General features: G+C 48.8%; 3 protein-coding genes across 5 annotated transcripts; 2 read left to right on the forward strand and 1 right to left on the reverse strand.

The window, feature by feature from the left end:
• The first annotated feature begins 72 nt into the window (after positions 1–72).
• On the forward strand, positions 73–2,060 carry LOC131212648 (calcium-independent phospholipase A2-gamma-like). The gene is made up of 5 exons (XM_058206587.1): positions 73–169; positions 233–312; positions 372–783; positions 847–1,067; positions 1,148–2,060. Exons 1-5 carry the CDS (start codon positions 148–150, stop codon positions 1,814–1,816), a joined length of 1,404 nt encoding a protein of 467 aa, XP_058062570.1. The 5' UTR covers positions 73–147; the 3' UTR covers positions 1,817–2,060.
• A 444-nt stretch (positions 2,061–2,504) lies between these two features.
• Positions 2,505–14,296, forward strand: LOC131211571 (uncharacterized). The gene is made up of 3 exons (XM_058205087.1): positions 2,505–3,602; positions 8,260–8,333; positions 14,023–14,296. Exon 1 carries the CDS (start codon positions 2,688–2,690, stop codon positions 3,549–3,551), a length of 864 nt encoding a protein of 287 aa, XP_058061070.1. The 5' UTR covers positions 2,505–2,687; the 3' UTR covers positions 3,552–3,602; positions 8,260–8,333; positions 14,023–14,296.
• LOC131211569 (ankyrin repeat domain-containing protein 13C) lies at positions 10,893–16,629 on the reverse strand. Of its 3 annotated transcripts, XM_058205085.1 has the most exons (7): positions 16,432–16,629; positions 16,142–16,376; positions 15,705–15,746; positions 13,757–13,861; positions 12,887–13,686; positions 12,561–12,808; positions 10,893–12,170 (listed from the first exon to the last, which is right to left on the reverse strand). In XM_058205085.1, exons 2-7 carry the CDS (start codon positions 16,242–16,244, stop codon positions 12,113–12,115), a joined length of 1,356 nt encoding a protein of 451 aa, XP_058061068.1. In that variant the 5' UTR covers positions 16,245–16,376; positions 16,432–16,629; the 3' UTR covers positions 10,893–12,112. The 3 variants fall into 3 exon arrangements, with proteins under 3 accessions (XP_058061068.1, XP_058061069.1, XP_058061067.1); XM_058205086.1 differs by having other exon boundaries at positions 10,893–12,150; positions 16,142–16,629; XM_058205084.1 differs by having other exon boundaries at positions 16,142–16,629.
• Between the last annotated feature and the right edge of the window lie 1,264 nt (positions 16,630–17,893).

Below are 17,893 nucleotides of genomic sequence, written 5' to 3' on the forward strand. Positions count from 1 at the left end.
CGTGACGAAAGCGTGAAATTCACGCAACATTAAAAGCAACAACAAACAAAAATCGTTTGACGTTTTGCGTTACACAATTTGGGCATTTCGGAAGGTCTCTGTTTTTTCCGCACGATCCGTAGGAATGGGCAGTGTTATGAGCTAAAAATGCCCACCTGGAGGCTAGCTGGTGAGTCGTGAATATCCGCCCGGGGCAGTGGATGGCTTATTTATAACGCAGATCGTTTGCTAGGTCCCTTTCAGCAACCGATTCTTCGTGGCGTTCTTCCGCGTACCGCACGGCAACAGCGATGGACCAACCAGCAACAAATAGTAGTTTATTGCCTCAGAGCTATTGTTTCATCCTGCTAACGGTTCCTTGTTCCTTGCAGCGCCACAATCAATCGCAAACGCGCCACGCGCTGCTCGATCTGCGTCGCAAAGCGATCCCGGTCGATCGACAGCGCCAGGTGTTGTACGAGTTGGTGGAGAAGTTTGAAAAGCACCCGCAGGAGAAGGCGTTCGCGATCGAGGAGGGTGCGATCGAGCTGCTGAAAGAGCTGCGGTACTCGACGGATCCGGCCATCACGGAGCACGCGAAGCTGGGTCTGGCGCTGCTCGGCTACGTGCCGCCACTGCCGAGCGACGGTATCCGGATCCTGAGCATCGACGGTGGCGGTATTCGTGGCATTATCGTCATGGAACTGCTGCGTAAACTGGAGCGACTGACCAATCGGAGAATTTTCGAACTTTTCGATCTGGTTTGCGGTGTGTCGACCGGGGCCATATTGGTGTGTGCGTTGGGTGAGCTAATGTCGATTGGAAAGGCAGTACGGTCGTGGTCTAACGCATGGATTGCCGTTTTAGCTTCGGAGAAAAGTCTTACCCTCACCGAGGGTATCCATCTGTACAAGAAGCTAGCGTACAACGTATTTCACCGTCCGTCAACCTTCGACAAACTGGTCGCTTCGCACCGGCTGGTCGCTTCGCACGCATACTACGACATCGAGTTGTGGGAGACACTGCTCAAGCGCCACATCGGGTACCGACGGATCATCGACACGGTGATGCTGCCGAACGTACCGAAGGTGGGATCCGGCCGGGGTAAAAACGGCCACCCTCTTCCGGCCAGAGTGGCATTTTGAAGTGCCTCTTTCTGCCTTTTCAGTGCTGTTGCGTATCGACGACGGTTTGCGATGAGTACATTGATGCGCACGTGTTCCGGAACTACACCTTCCCGCGGAACGTACAGTCCGTGTACGCCGGATGTCATACGGCGCGCCTGTGGGAGGTGGTCCGTGCGTCGTCGGCCGCCCCTGCGTACTTTGGCGATTTCCCCCTGAACGGTCAGCTGCACCAGGACGGAGGCATTCTGTACAACAATCCGACGACGGTCGCCATTCACGAGGCGAAATGTCTCTGGCCAAACGAGCGCATCCAGTGCGTGGTATCGTTCGGTACGGGCCGCACACGCAGCAAATCGAACGACGGCCAGAAGATCATCAGCCAGGGCATACTCGACCAGGCGGCCCTGTCCAGCTCGTGGAAAACGAAGTTCTTGCGCATTCTCGATTCGGCCACCGATACCGAGGCGACGCACACGGTGCTGAGTGATTTGCTGCCTCCCGGGCGCTACTTTCGCTTCAATCCGTATCTGACCGAGTTCCTGTCGATGGTTGAGGTGCGGCAGGACAAGATAGCGCAGCTCGAGCAGGACACGGCCGCGTACTACGCGCGAAACGAGGATAAATTCGAACAGGTGGCCGATCTGTTGCTGAAGGAGCGTTCGATGGCACGCAAAGCGTACGACGTCGTGCGGAATGTGCTCTATCCTTAGCAGGGAAGAGATGAAGGCGCGATTCCAAAGAATTCTCACTTTAGTATTACCTCTACCACAGGGATGCTTTAAATGTTCAGCTGAACCTATAGGTTGTCTCGTTAGAACATACCTCAATGCGTGTTTTAGTTTCAGAAGATTTTGTTTTTAATTCGTTTGACTCTTGCTTCAAGAAAGGAGATTATGTTAGTGATTTTAGAGTTCAATAAACGTCTCAAAGGTTGAGTATTGACGATCTAGCGGACATGGCTTGGTGTTATTGCCTTCGGTGCGATTATTCGAAACCGAACTTGTGCCATACACACCGTGAACTCTGCATTTCGGAGGCCTCTGCAGTGACTGTGATCACTGTCTATCGATCGACATTTTAAACTATAATTTTTACAATCACCTGGCCACTCTATGGAAATGTGAGCATATTGGAATCACCACAACCGGTGAACGCTGGCCAAGAGAATCGCAGTAAAAATATAGTTCTAAGCCCGTCCGCTCGCGCTCCTCGCGAGAGAGAGAGAGAGAGAGAGAGAGCCGAAGAGAGTGAAAATGTAGTTTTTCCCGACATAGGTACCGATGGGCGGTTTATTTTAAGGCCGCCGAACGTGGCGCTGCCGATCACTATCCCTGTGTGTCGTACCGGCCGGTCGGTGGCCAGTCTGTTCCTGACGTTGGCCACAATCGTTACTGTGATCTCTGCCGTTCCGAGTTTTACAGATCTCCTCGCGATCGTTTAGCGCATACGGTCGGAGTCTTTGGTGACGCGTCGATCGGCGTTCGAAATTATGAAGTAAACTCCTCCGGTGCTCCGGTCGAGTTCTGGACGTTCGATTTCGTGTGTTTAAAGTTGTTGCAGGGCAAATCTCCGTTTGCCACGATGAGCAACATGCAACCGGAAGAGTACGAGAACACGGGCTGGCTGTCGTACTTTAGCCGCCACAAGACCACGTACACGGCGGCCGATATTCACAAGATCAGCAATGAGCTGAACAACTTGCGCAAAAACCTGACGGCCACGCACTACGCGTACGGTGAGCTGAGCAGTGAGCTGAAGGCCCTCCGGAGTTTGCAGGAACAACAGCGGGTGGCGGACGAGTACGAGCAGCGCGTCCAGAGCAAATCCATCCCGAAGGCGATCGAGAAGCGTCTCAAGGATCAGGCGGACGAGATTAAGGGCCTCAAGGGTGAGCTGGCCGGGTGCCGGAATGAGCTAACGAAGCAGCTCACCGCCCTGAAGGTGACCTGCAGCGAATTGGGCAAGGTGGCCAAAACGAAGTCGAAAGGTGGCGAAGGGTCCGCCTTTGGTGGCGTACTCGAAAGTCGTATCATCGCCGCGGAACTCCAGATCGATCAGCTGGCGCGCAGCCATCAGGAGCGTCTCGGTGCACTCGAGACGAAAGTGTGCACACTGGAGCGCTGTAACGGGGTCACCGGTGAGCGCCTTAGTGGCGGTGGCCCGATCGGGGACACTCCGATGTACGACGAGCGACTGAAAGGGCTGGAGAGCGATTTCACTCGCAAACTGCAAGACCTCACCGATCTGGTGGTGGAATTACAGCGGAAGCTGGCCCAGAGCGAGGCGAAGCAGGTGGAGATGCTCCAGAAGTTGACCGTTGACCAGGGATCGTTGTACGAGCAGCTGGAGGCTCGGTACGACGAGCAGTGTGGCAAGCTGCGTGAGTTGCAGGTCCGGCTCAGCCATGTTGGACATCGGGACGATATCGACTCGACGTTCGTCTGAGGGGCCACGGGGAGCCGCCATTCTTATGTTTACGTTGTAGTAAAATGTCAGGTAAGCGCAACATGTCCTCCGGTGTGTGGTCGGTAGGCGGGGATTGATTTATGGTGCCGGTCGATGAGCAACCGGATCGGACCTACTATTTATACAACGCCCAGCCGACGACGCTAGCGACGACGGATTTTAAATGTTGTTGCGACAAGACACATGGAACCGGGTGTCCGGGTGTTCCGTGTTTATGGTCTTCTCCGGGCAGATCGTCGTAAAAACATATTCACCACGTTATGTGTCGGTTCTAATTTACGGCGGGTTTTGTTGCGATGGATTTTTTCGTTTCGTTGAACGACACTGAGGAGCGTTTGAAAACCCGCTGACAGGCCGTGGCCAAATGGAAAGACCAATGGCCGATCGGTGGCACACATTAATCGAGCGAAGACAAGTTTAGCTAATCTTTGTAAAACTTACTTAATCAATTTGCACGAAATGACTTTTTAAGCAGATCGTTTTGGAACTTATAACCCTTCGCGGTTCATTTAGCAGAATCGTCTTTAAATCACTGCGCCGTGAACGATCGCCTAACGAGGCAAATTATGTGCCTAATGAAACATAATAGGTTGCCGAAAAGAAAAAAAAACCGTTAAAAGAAACATCTGCAAAACAAACACTGCGATCGTCTCGTTTCGTCTCCGCTGGCAGATGGAAAAACAGGCGATTAGCTGTCGGTAGAGATTTTCCACCGCTCCGGCGCCGGGGTGCTGGGACGTTAGCCAAACAAATCATCTCGGAACGCCCTCGCGCTGTTGCCCACAAGTGATCGATGGTGATCTACTGCTGTGCTGTCCAACAAAACAGTTGATCACCTAACGGACTACACGTGCACGGCCAGGACCCTTCTCTCGGTTGCTGTCACGTCACCACGTTTGGGTACTTCTTTTTTAAATTATCGGTTGGCACGGCACGATTTGGTCCGGTGGTGTTTTGATGGTTTGCTGTCACAATAGACAATGTTCGTGCGTAGCTTCGGTACGCATCGCACCCGGCGAGAGACGGATTGATGTATTGGAATCGAATTTCATGATTTGTTTCTGCGTTTCCGAGACGCAAAATCTGCGGGGAACGCCTGACTGAAGCAACCCGGCGCACCGACCGAATGCCGTACACGCACGACGCATATTTTCGTTAATTTTCCGACGCTATTTTCCTCGACGTTCCCTGACACGGGTGTCGTTTGTCGTGTGATAAATCGACTTACAGGCCACCGATGCTGTCGGTTGGCGCTTGGTGTGGGTCTCCTTTCATTTTAAACCATTTCCACCACCGTCGTTGATGTTGACCATTAGCGGGTCGAAGGTTTAGTCACTTTTCCTCGCCGCTGAACGGGGTTCTTTCGACTTTCGGCCACACTGCCACTCCGCCAGTGCAGCAGGACTCGGTGACCGCATTTTCTCGCCCATTCCGGCGCAAATACTTGTGTGGCCATTAAGCAGGCGAAGCGTGAACGCGAAGCTCTATCTACGGAGAGAAACGGATGGGATTGGGTGAAAAACGTGAAGCTACGCTGACAAGTAAATATTTTTACGGTGTACAAGCGGCCGATTACGTAGAAATTTATGTCCCTCTCGTGCCGTTCGGCTGATAGACGGCCTAGTGGGCTAATCTTCGGCTCTCTAGCCCGAGCGGATAACGAAATTTTTTATTTTTTTTTGGGAAATAGTGTGAAAAGTAGAGCACACTCAACGCAGCAGATCGCAATTTACGCCCAAATCAGTGGAAAAGAAATATTCCTCGATCCGCGAATCTGCACAACGTGTGCTGTCGTTCATCCGGTTCGGTCAGCCACGGTTCCGAAAACCGGTCACGGTCTCCGAGGCGGCAGCGAATGATTTAATTGAGCGAATAAAACATGGCGCTCCGGTCCCGATCCGATGAATCTTGGGCACACGCGCTCCCGGTCGGCTATTTATGAGCATTCCCCGGCACTTTCCACGTCCGGTGGTGGCACGGAAGCGGTGTGAGTGTGATGATCCAATTTGCCATCCAATGTCGATCTCGGTTGGCAGACTGGCCGCACCATGGTTGGTCTATCTGCACCACCGGAAGTCTCGCAACGGTAAGTAGCGGCGATTCAGGGCCGTGGCCGAGTTCACCGGTAGTATCTCATGTGGCGGGCAAGAAAAATGAATTACGGTGCGATGCGTCTGGGTGGTGAGTGATGTTGGGGGCCTTGGGAGACAGACAGGGACTTCAGGGTGGTTTCACAATTTGAAGTGCGCGACGGTAAATCACTCGCCAATGAGGCTGTACTTTCGACGGACGCTATCTTTTGAAATATAATTTTACACATTTGATGCTATTTTCGGTACGATTTCAGTAAGAGAAGCATAACGACTTCGAGTAACTCCCGAACAGACCCCTGAGCCCCTGAATGATAAATAAACTTTGGCCGATCCAACTCCTCTTCCTTTGCACGCGGTCCTCGGTTTTTAAAGTACGGCCATTTTTCATGTAGAAAATTTCCAGTGAAGACCGTGGTGCGTACGAATGTTAAGTAAACAAACAAAAGTTTGCTCCGCACTTCTGAAGCAACGGTAAATGGGTCATAATTTTGGTCAGACTCAAAAGCAACTCCATTCGGTTCTTCTGAATTCGATTGGCGAGGCGGCTCCAAATTGAAACACAAACAGTGCAAGAACAGAAAGAGAGTTTGGAAAAGTGTATCCGGACATAGCATAAGTTTCATGCACGTTGCCAAGGTAGGGAGAGGCCGATTCGGTTGGCCGCGCTATGTTTCGGTTGCGTTGAACCGTATCATTGTTTTTGCACTACCGCAAACGCCTGCCAAACTTTATTTATAGGCCAAAGAGCGTTCCATTCCGGGCGGGTCTCTCGGGTGTCTGGCCTAGGACCTTCGCCGCTTTGGCAGTGATTTGTTCGACTCGCCCTGCCACACCGTTTAGGTGTTACATTTGGCACCTCGTTAGCCGGGTGTGTGTTGTGTGGTTTGGCATGTTTGTGGCCTTTCCGTGCCGGTTCGGACGTGACCCTTCACAAAAATTGAACACAAATTGGTGCACGAAGCCTTCGTAAATATGAAAAAAGTTGCGTTTTCATTTACAAACTCGCTTTACAATGAATATTCGAAAACAGGTGCGGCGCCACAAATTATTTAAATGAGTGATCCACTTTTTTATCGTTCGTTGAGTAACCGAACAAATGTAACTCACGATCAGTAGGGCAGACGATCGTTTCGAACAAAATTTATGTACCCGTGCCCACCAATCGGTGATATAATCGTAACATTTAATACCCAACTTGGCATGCAGAGACCGCTGCCAACGAACGATAAGTGGTAGGATCGCTTGGTGATTAAGTTATGACCGCTTCGGTCCAACGCGGCGCGCCCGCTCCCCTCAACCTCTCATGCTCTTGCAATCACCACTGTTGTCGTTTCGCTTTTGGGACTTTCGATTCGGAAGTGTCCACTTCAATTATGTACCCATCTGCTGCGACCAAAAAAACCTGTCCTAAGTGGACGAGCTCTGGCGGATCGGAGGGATAACGGTACGTGGTTTGAAAATGTCATTGCAACTATCGTTTTACGATACACACCGTTGTGCGCGACCGATCGGCCCGTGAACCGACCGGCGCCGAATGCACGCACGCCGCATACCAAATGAGACACATTTTGTGGACAAAGTGAGTGGAAAATAAACCAAATCGAAAGAGAAAGACTATCAAAGTGTTGAGCATCGGACTATCTGGACAAGAATCAAAATGTTCACCGTTTAGCTACAGTCACTTGACAAAAAGTGTGGCACTTGTCGGTGCTGATCGACGAGGTAAACCCTTTTCGACTTGACTGAAAGTTTCAACTTATTAACATCTAGGTGAAAGGCCTTTAAAGCTCGTCTTTGTGGGGGCGCTTACTATTTAACTGAAGGGACCTCAACCTCATGTTAACAACAAGTGAGTTATTGTTACAGCCATGCATTGCACTGTAGCTGGCGTCCAGGCAACCCACCCGTGGCCCCATCTGACATGCTTACCGAATGAACTTGCATTCGCTTCCGGTGTTTTGACGCAATGCGCCGGGCTGGCGCAAGCGGTGGCAACAGTTTTTGGACATTTTCCACATGCAAAATCATGCTCCGTTCCGTAATGTGTGCAGCCCCACTGTTCAAATTGGCCCCGTGGTAAAACTGGCGCGTCTTTAAAACTAGCTCGCCGCTGGCTTCTGCAGTCAGTTGGTGGTCCGTTGTCAATTTGGAGTAAATCATCGTTGAGCGAAGGGCAATAATGGCGCTGAAAGTGAGTAAAATAAAATAAAAAGTGAGCTGAAAGTAAAGTAAAATGAGTTTAGTGAGATTGCTGTGAATGGAATTGGTTTGCTGACAGAAATGAAAAAAGTGCAGAAATGAATTTGGGAGAATTATCAGTGTATACAAATTCGGTGTTTGTTGTGAAGGTCTATAATTGTTGTAGTAAACACGCAAAAAACCTCGAGTGTTCTGTTTTGTTTACTCTAAAACTTTAAGTGCGTTACGATGGAGGAGCATCAGACAAATTTCGTGGAATCTGTCACTCACCAGGCGCCTCCATTGAAAATGGAGATCAAAATGTTGATCATAACGTCAATTGAAATTCATAATTTTTTAGTCATTTTTTAAGCTTTCTAATGAGGTTTTGTGCGATGTTTTTTTCTTCCTCACAGGTACTATTAATTCTAGCGTTAATGGCCACCGTATTCCCGAATCTTCATCCGACCAGGGCTAGTGATTTGGAAAGGTAATTAACTACGTGCTTCGGTCTTAGCTTAAGGTATATTTACGATCGGCTTAACGAGGACTTAATGCACTCATTTTAACACGTCTCAAGCGTATTGAGCACGGCAGCTTAACAGTTCGTAAATCAATCTCTCGTCCGTGTCAGTACCCCGCCCGGAGTCTGATTTAGTCTGCTTCGGAAGCATGATCGAGCCGCTTGCTTTCCGCCTCAGTCCGTCTCTTCGGTATTGACGTATTGCCCCGGGTTGATGACTAACAACTTTTCATGGCCTTGAAGTCCAGGCCGTCTCGGCATCAATATGATATCATAAGCCGATCACGAAGCATCCGATTAACGCATCAACACTTTTCCTTTTCTGCTTTTGCTGGACCGCGCCTGAAAGCAAACATCCCGAGCAGCGGCCAGTAACGTTAAACATCTGCCAAAACAAAAATCGAGCGATCTGATTTCTTTGCGTCCATTTGGGATGCGGGAGCGCGCGCGCCTCCGCCCTTCTAGTGCCTTGCGTAAACAGTCTGCCGGCCGGCCGTAGTCGTGCCGATTAGTCGGCAATCAGCGCAATCTGACAAACGAAAGCCGTCCGTGCCGCACGGTGCAGGCCAATAAAATCCGGTTGCCACAACAATGTACGGCTTCAGAAACGCGTCGGCCTATCAATGCTTTCATCCGTAAATTACGATCTATGATTTGGGGTGCGCAATAGCGTGGAAACGCCAAGCAATGTTTCAGTACCGTCTGCGACTTCAATTGGCCACACTTTGGCATCGTGCCGTTTCCATCGGGCTGCAAAATGGTACGCATTATCGTCCATTTTCGCCGTTGAAGCGAAACCATTAGCGCTGCTCGAGTTCGATAAACATTCGTGGCTTATGGGATCAAATGGGGTTAGGTGGGGTCCAACTACTAGCTTATGGGTCCATTCAGCTTGTGTTCGATTTATCCATCACACAATGTTTCAGACGATTTTTGTAAGCTGATTCATATTACTTTTCAACATTTTTTTTACTAACTGCTTCACTAAATAAGCCAATGCTTATGTTACCAAACAAGTCCAGTCTCGAGTGGGGGCTTAAAGATAAGTTTAAACGTAAACAACGTACTTTATCACAGCACCATAAAGAGCAGTTCACTTCAAACCCAGTAAACAAGCTCCCTTCCGTTTTCCTGGAAAGAGGTCTTGGGAGTGAACTGACGATTGAGCCCCACGTTTACCAGCTGCCTATCTACCGATGTTACTCATCCGAGTTTCCGTTTCACTTGCAGCTTTTCTTCCGACAGCCTTGCTCATCACGCTGCTGACCTAGTGCATCATCATCCGGAGTCTCTGCTGCACAGCCTTGGAACCACCGCGGATCATCATTTGCATCACCACGATCTGCACCACGATCTGCACCATGATCTGTCCCATAACTTGCATCACGATCTGCATCATGATTTGTCTCATAACTTGCACCATGATCTGACCGCCCATAACTTGCATCACGATTTGCATCACGATTTGCACCATCACGATGTGCACCACGTGCATCACGATCACGTAGTCGTGACGGCGCCACAGCCGACCGGATTCTGGAAGAAGCGGTTCCAGTGGAAGCCCCGCTGGGTGAAGTCCTGGCAGGAGAAGAAGGTGTACGTTGGCGTGTGGAAGCGTGTCTGGGGACCGGTGCAGGTGACCGAGTGGGTGCCCATTCCGAAGCCGCCACCCGGGTGGAGCAAACATCACTAGAGTCTGGCCGACCATGGTAGATTCGTGTATTAGGTTAAGGAGTCTATTGCTAGTACTGTGAACGTTCCTAACAGAAAGGAAAGTATACAAAACATGTTGAAGGTTCAGCACGATTTAAATAAACTAGAGGAGGAAGCATTTTCTTACTCACACTTACATTTCGGTGTTTTGACGGAACAAGTGATCATATAATAACTGGCCAACCTTCAAGATATTTCGCTCTCTCTCTCTCTCGCCGCTTCGTGCATTTTCAAAAGGGAAGCGCAATGTTTGGCAATCCGCGCAGATACAACTCATACATCAATTAAGATCTGCAATTAGAAAGGGGTATTCCGCAGCAACGCCCCGGATCTCATGCGGGTTCCTTGACGCTTGCTAAAATTACGCTACACTCGACCGAGGAGCGTGAGAGCCGGTGCGAGTAGTTTTCTAATGATCAATCTACCATGAACCGTGTTTACGCCACGGTCCAATCTTCGCCGTTCGCGGAATTGCCGCTGCAACGAATCGCGGTGCTGGGGTTCGGGGCAAATTGCTTCGTTCTGGATTTCGGATCGCGCAGCAGTGCGAGGTACTTGACGTTGATTTATAAACGTGTAATGCCGGGTGGGAAAATGCTTGCGCTCATCCGGGTCATTATCGACGATAATGAAGATTGGTTGCATATTCCACAATAACTCCGCGGGACATGTTTACGGCAGAGACGGTATTCCTAGAGCAATTCCCTGTTGTACAGTCTAGTGGTGGGAAAGTGTGGCACCCCATCGACCTTTTCGTGAGTTTTCTTTCGTCCAATGCCAAGTAATGTGTGGTTTTGGTCGGTTTTGTGGGTTTTTTGTAGACTTTTTATGTTTGTTCTTTCACTCTCCTTTCGGTTCACCTCTTGTTTATCGTACCCCCCGGAACGGGCAGTCCCGTTTTTACGGCGCTTTTGTCCCCTAACTCCATCCAACAAAACATCTTACAAATTGCTGATTTTGGTTTTCACTGATATCCATGATAGGCGCCCTCTCTCGCTCGATCTCGGAATCCCTGTCGAAGCTTGCTGACCACATATTGGATCGATTGCACGATCGATTAACACTCACCTACACACTCACCATGAAGCACAACGATCATTACAAACCAACCACAACCATCGGGAAAGCGTGACACGATCAATACACCAAACTTACAGATCTTTACTTCTTTACAGATGCCTATTACAGTAAAGACATTGATCGCATGCAAAAGGCGCACAAGGGCTTCACATTGATCACTCAACTCTAGGTTTGCTTGCGAACCATCGGTGCTACGGTCAGGGTGTGTAGAGGTTTGCTGGAATAACGAGCCACTATTGTTTTCCTGATTCCAGAGCCCACTTTCTTCCCCCAAGACAACTGTTTGCCATTTGTAGACCCTTGTTGAACTGTGGGGTCCAAAAAATGCATATCTTACATTTGCAATCATCATTCGTTTCGACATCATTTCACGTCCTGTCACTAGATAATATTTGTGTAACCTTTTCGGTTTTTGGTTTGTTTTTTTTTCGGAGCATAGTCCTGTAGGAAAAGTCCCGTTAAAATGGCCCTGTACCAAAGTGTGTTCCGCTGGCGCGCGGTTGTTTCTCTACTACAATTTTGTGTTCTAGCGGGGTTTCTCTAAACGGACAGGAAACGGACAGAATTTTGCTTCTAGTGGTCTCACTTACACAAACAATAAAAATACTACCGATTCTAAGAGGCTAATACATTTTGTGTTCCCCTGGCCACCCTTGGTGGAGCGACGGAGAAAATGTCCTTCTTCATCCCTCCACGGCTGTCGATCTGACATTGAACATCGATCTACTATTTGCGGAGCAAACCGGACCGGACCGGAGGGAGCAGATCGCCCAGCGTTAAGATGTGCAATGCTTTGCGGGTACATTGATCGACGACAACCACGAAGGAGCCTGAGAGGAGCGGGAGATCGCAATCGGTGGCTGCTTGCGGATGTTGATGATGGTGCCGATTCCGATGGATGCGTCGTGTGGTCCGTTGCGTCGCGCTGACCAACGAGCAACGAGCAGTAGTGTTTAATCGGTCGAGATCGAAAGGTCATAAATCAGGAAATCTATGAAATAGATGAGAAAGCTGACCGCGTTAATTATGGACCCTCGCAATCCGTTTCGGTGGCAGGGAATGTGGCGTGTGTCGGTCGTATGGTGGTGGGTACATGTTGTGCCGTAGCGTCGGATCGGTTAGTTTGTGTTTTGTTGTTCACGCGAAGAAGGTGTGCGCGGGCGGGTGGTTTTGGTGACGAACAAATTGTGGTTGGTTGAGTTGCACGGGGAAGATGGAAGATTGGCGAGCAAACAACGGAAAGGGGTGCATGTAAGAATCCAAAATTGAGAAATACCAAAGACAAACAACACAACAAGAGAAGAGAAGAAAAATAAAGGGAAAGAGAGAAAGAGAGTGGCGCATTAGATGGGACGCGAAGTGTGGTGGTTGCGAAGGACGATGGACGGTGGCGCTCGTTACCTCATTGTGTCCTCTTTGTAGTCGTCCGGGATGACGAACAGATCGGGCGAGATATCGTTCCGAAACTCGAACTTCTGGAACGTGATCTTGGCCGAAACGGTCGGCAGGATGGGGATGTCGATTTTGACCGGAAACCCGCTTGGCAGCTTCAGCGTGACAAACTCGCGCAGCTTGCTAAAGTGCTTGAACGGCGCTATCACCTCCAGCACGTTCAGCAGCATGTCGATGCTCAGTGGAAAGTCTTTGCTCTGTAAAACGACCGGGAAAGCGGAAAAAATTAGACTTGAAAAGCAAATCGGGGATCATGACTTTGACCATCCACTCACCATAGCTACGGTTGCTTTAAAATTCTTACTCGATTCCTTATAAACTAGGTCCCGTCCCAGGTTCGGGTATTGACCGGTGTCGGCGGCAATGTACTCCTCCCAGGTGGTGCCACTGGTCGGCGGAGGCTGCAGCGATGCGCGTCGGTAGATTTCCCCGTTCTGATCGACCGCCTGGGACTGACCGCCGCCCTTGGTGAGTGACTCCATTAGGGCTTTGTTTTTCTGCAGATCATCGCGCGAAAGGTGCTCCCGTCGTTTACGCTGCTCGAGCGTCAGTCCGTTGATCGTGTACAGATCACTGTCGTACTGACCGGCCACCGTTTCGCGGCGATCCTCACGAAAGATCCAACCCGATTGTGCTTTCGTAAAGCTAATGCCCTTCGTCGACATCTGCGCCGCGAGGATATCGCTGGACATCAGAATGTCAACCTCGTCCTCGATCTCCAGCTCCGTTTCTTCGTGGCGTACGTGCTGATAGCAGCGGCACTCGTTGTCGAGCGCCGTCAGCGAGTCTTTCGGTGGATTTTCACCCCGGAAGATGAATGAAATGTCCCCGCGCTCCCAGCGCATATCCGAGAAGTCGACAAGCGTGGTGTCGAGCCGGATCGAACAGCCAGATTTGTGTATTTTGCACACATCCGAGGGCAGGATGCGTGATATTAGCGGGACCCACGAGTGAAAGTCCCACTTGAGCTCCATGTAGAAGTCACCCATTTGGTTGAGGGCTTTCACCAGATTCGGTCGACGTTGCTCCATCTGCTCGCGCGCCTGTTGCTTCAGTTTGCGAAGCAACGAGCTGACTGTAGGAAGGAATATAGCGGAACTTGTTTAGGATGCTGCAGCCCAAGGTAACGTGTGGATAGGACTCACTTATCTGCCGATCTCCGTAGGAGATGGCCTCTGCCAGCGGGGACCATCCTTGAGTGTTTTTTACTTTAACCGGCGCTCCGTGTGCCAGCAAGAGGAAGGTACATTCTGAAACGAAATAATGGTACCCATTAGTATTCTTCGAAGGCCATACTGACATTGTTGAAGGAGGAGCACTAATAATAAACTTTATTTCCCGCTTCTTGGCCCTCGAGCAATGCCAGAATTACGGCAAAGATTGAAAGCTTACTTTAATCTTCTCATTTCAGAGTAGACTAAGTTCAGTGATTGCCAGTGGTTCGATGTGGAAAACCAAGTGAGCCGATGTTGCGATCAGGAAACGCCGCCGCGGATGTGATTTTATTGGCCGTCTTTCCCTTCGTCCATTCGTCAACACGAGCGAAGCGAAATTGCTTCGCTCGAGTTCCGTCGGAGCTCCGCTTCAAAAAGGATACGGGTACGCTTCCTTTCGTCGTACAGGGCACAACATTCGAGGCCCGTTGCGTGACTATAAATAAACCCTCACATCGTAAGGCCAACGTAGCGCGGATATGGTCCACGAGGCGGGGACATTCTATCACGGGAAGAATGAGCGAGGACACGCGCTTCGCGTAATCGATAAAACGGAACAGGTGGAAAAAGTGAGTGGCTCTAGCAAGTCGCAGCACTGGCAGCAAGGATCCCGGCTGGGTCGTTTGTCCCATCGGTAACCTTCTCGCGACAAACGGATGGTTTGTGAAAGGCATTTTAAAACGTATCAAAGGGGCGCACTGGAATTGCAAATCAAGGTTACTACGATGACAGCATGTTGCGGATCGGAGTTTACTCGGAGGTGCAGTACCGAGGGACATTAAGGAGACGCGAGCGGGATGTCTTTGTTTATTGAATCGAAGCATGCACAGGCAGATTCGTGGCAAATAGAATACTAAAGGACAGGGAGAAGATTAATAAATGATTGAAAAAGAAAATAACAGTGCTTTCGGTCGGGCTATGGCTATAATCAGATTGCTATCGAAGTGTTTGACCGTCGGAACGCTGGCATTTATCACAAATTCACTCATACCGTTGCGTTACCGATACCAAAGCATCGATTAAATGGCACATATTGTTTTAAAACCAGCCATCAATGAAGGTGCCGTATTGCGACACAGCCCTAGGCGGATTTACGAATATAAACCAGTCATCCTCCACAGGTTCGTTTCGCAAACGACGGTCACTGATTCACTGCAAAAGGAAGCATCGTAACGCTGACTGGGCGTCGTCACGCAGAGCTTATCGTAAATATCGTGTCAATATCTGCACCACGTTTGGCGATAACATTTCGGTGGCCCAAGCGAAATACACAAAAAGTTCATTAGAAATCGATTCGATGGAAATTACTTGTTTGCATAGCGTGTAAATTGTGTGCTGAGTCAGGCCAGCCCACACCGCCCTCTGATGGGCTAGATAAGATCCGATAACGCCCTTTATCAGTGGGTTTACCAATGTGCCTTTTTCGCGCTGCCCGTGGTGGCATTGTTCCTTCGGGTGCGCCAGATAGCGGTAGTGCGCGCAAACAACGATGTCCTCGTGGCACCATGATTGGATGTGCTACTTGAAATTATCTGTATGATATCTGTGTATGAAATTTATATGATACTTAAAGTGGGCTGGCGTGTGCTGCAATCTCTACGACCAGATCTCGCATAGGGAATGGCATGGGTGCAATTTCACTTTTCAACTCACTTGGCGCCCATTTTTCACTCTCTTCTTTAATTGCAAGATAAAACTATCACCCGAATTCGAACGGTTGCCACGAGCCACTGGTTTGTTGAATAATTATTTGCACTTTTCTTTGGGAGGCGAGCACCATAAAACAAAACTTATAATAATATGCTGACCCAACTGAAGACGCTCGTTGCAATGGCCCCAGCTATGCTCAGATAATGACCCGTGTTCTAGCCAATATTACCTTTTCGTCCCAGCATAACAGCCAGGTGGAGAGGTGTGTTGCCTAAAAAGAAACATACAAAAGACGCCGCGTTAGGGTTTGGTTTCGTTTGGCATGCTTTGCATAAAAACACAACTTTGATAAGCGATTTGGTGCGCCAAACTGCTGAACGCTGCACATTCTTCCAATTGATGGTTTTTGCAATAACAATGGATCGGGCCAACTTACAACGATAGCGTTTTTTCGCACCACTCGCCATGGATAATGAAGCGAAACCCGAACATCGGGGAGTGGAAATAATCGATGCATGAAACACGGTCTGCGGCTGGCCAGCAGTCCCGAAAAGGGTTTCCGTGGGCCGTACAGGAAAACGGCAAACAAATTTTGCTGATTCCATCGTCTGCCCGGACTGTCCGGTGCCCAGGAGGGCTCAGAGGTGGTGGCCACTGCGCACTTACCATGTTTGTCTTTTTCAGCGATTTCGTGGGTCCGCAGCAGCAACGATAGTTTACGGGTGTCACCGTTGAAAACGCACTCATGAAGCGGATACGATGCCGTCATCGATTCAGTAAAGCATTTCACTCAGCAAATCCCGATGTACCGAACCGAAGGAGCCGTCTTTCTCTGGCGTTTCCTGGGCATCGATGGCTAAAAATTTCACCGCTGCGCACGCCAATTTCTCACGCCGAGAGGCTTAAAATTACCATAATCAACGAATCGTTCGCGGTGTGTTGTGGAACTCTTTTACCTAGCGAAACATTGAATGGCTCTGAATCTGAGTGCAAACCATTCCGATTTTGGAACGTAATCAACACGGAACACGGAATCGGTGCGTAAAACCGGATGTTGTTGTTATTATCTTGATTACAGAGATTTTGAGCCTGAAGCTTCTTTCATCTCTTTTCGCAGGTTTTGGTTTGTTGGTTTGTTGGTTTGAAAATGAGGAGATTTCTTTTGACGTTTCCACCAGTTTTGCCAACAGAGACTAGGAACGCAGAGAGAGAGAGAAAGTTTCTCTCTCTCTCTCGTTTCGTGTTCGGGATTATTGAAATTTCTGACTCTGAATTTCTGAGGCTTTGTATGTGAATCCCTGAATAATAACTTTGAAACGAAATGAGTAAAACAAAAACGAGCATTCGACTACTCTGCGATTTTTCTGAATGATTAATTTTTGCGTAAAACCGGAACAAAAAAAAACGAAATGCAGAACTTTACCCTTTACCATTCGTATTTTCTGACAACTTGACTAACTCTTTCGTCAATCTGACGTTTGACGTTTGACGTTTGCAAACCTCAGAGTGAGAGAGAAAGAGTGAGAATGATTTTGAAATATCCGTTGAACAAGAAATTGCACGGAATTGTTTTGAAATTTGAACATTTTTACAGTTTTGTATACACGAGGAAACTCAAATTTTGTTGTCATCAAAATGTGATGAGCGATGAGTTAATGAGAGACAAGTGATGATAAAAACATAGCAAACACCAGTTGACTTGACTACCAAATAAGTTTATTTTTCTTCTTTTACATCTGACAATATATCCTTATACAATGTAAGTAGAATTTTCTGCGTGTTTTACTGCCCGTGTGTGTCTGGTTTTCTTCTCTCCGCTCGCGATCGTGTGTTGGTTTTCACTTTGCAATCATTTGAATTCCTCCTCTGAATAGTTAGCATAGTAAATTTACGTTTCTCGTGTCCTTTTGCTTCTGGCTGTTTGTTAGTTAAGTAGTTGTATTTAAGAGTGTTTTTGCGGGACTAGGTAGTAGGTAGGTAGTAGTAGTAAGTAGTTGATTTGCATTTACTTCCCAACCAATATCTAGACACTGCGGCCACCGTTTACTGTTTTGGTTGCAAAAATGCGTTCGCGGTATTTCTGTGACTCCTGTCCATGCCATGTCCTATCTTATCACTATTTTATTGGGTTCTTTCATATGTGGTGGTGTGGTGTGGTTGTACATGGCCGTGACATCGACTGTTGGTTTAGCAGCGAAACAAAACCAATTTTTCCTTCATGATCTGTAACCGAAGTGTGTGGTCTGATTGAAAACCGGACTTAACTTACGTCGCTTCGTGTTTCGTTTCTACAGCTAATAGTTACTTTTCACCATGTTTTTATTTTTGTTTTCCTTTCCCCCTCTCAAAATTCTGCTCAAAATCACAAATAAAGCAAACTTACGCTCCCTCCGACGATAAATGCATTTTCGATCGCTC

The sequence above is a fragment of the Anopheles bellator genome, chromosome 2, assembly GCF_943735745.2.
Source record: "Anopheles bellator chromosome 2, idAnoBellAS_SP24_06.2, whole genome shotgun sequence".
Taxonomy (NCBI): domain Eukaryota; kingdom Metazoa; phylum Arthropoda; class Insecta; order Diptera; family Culicidae; genus Anopheles; species Anopheles bellator.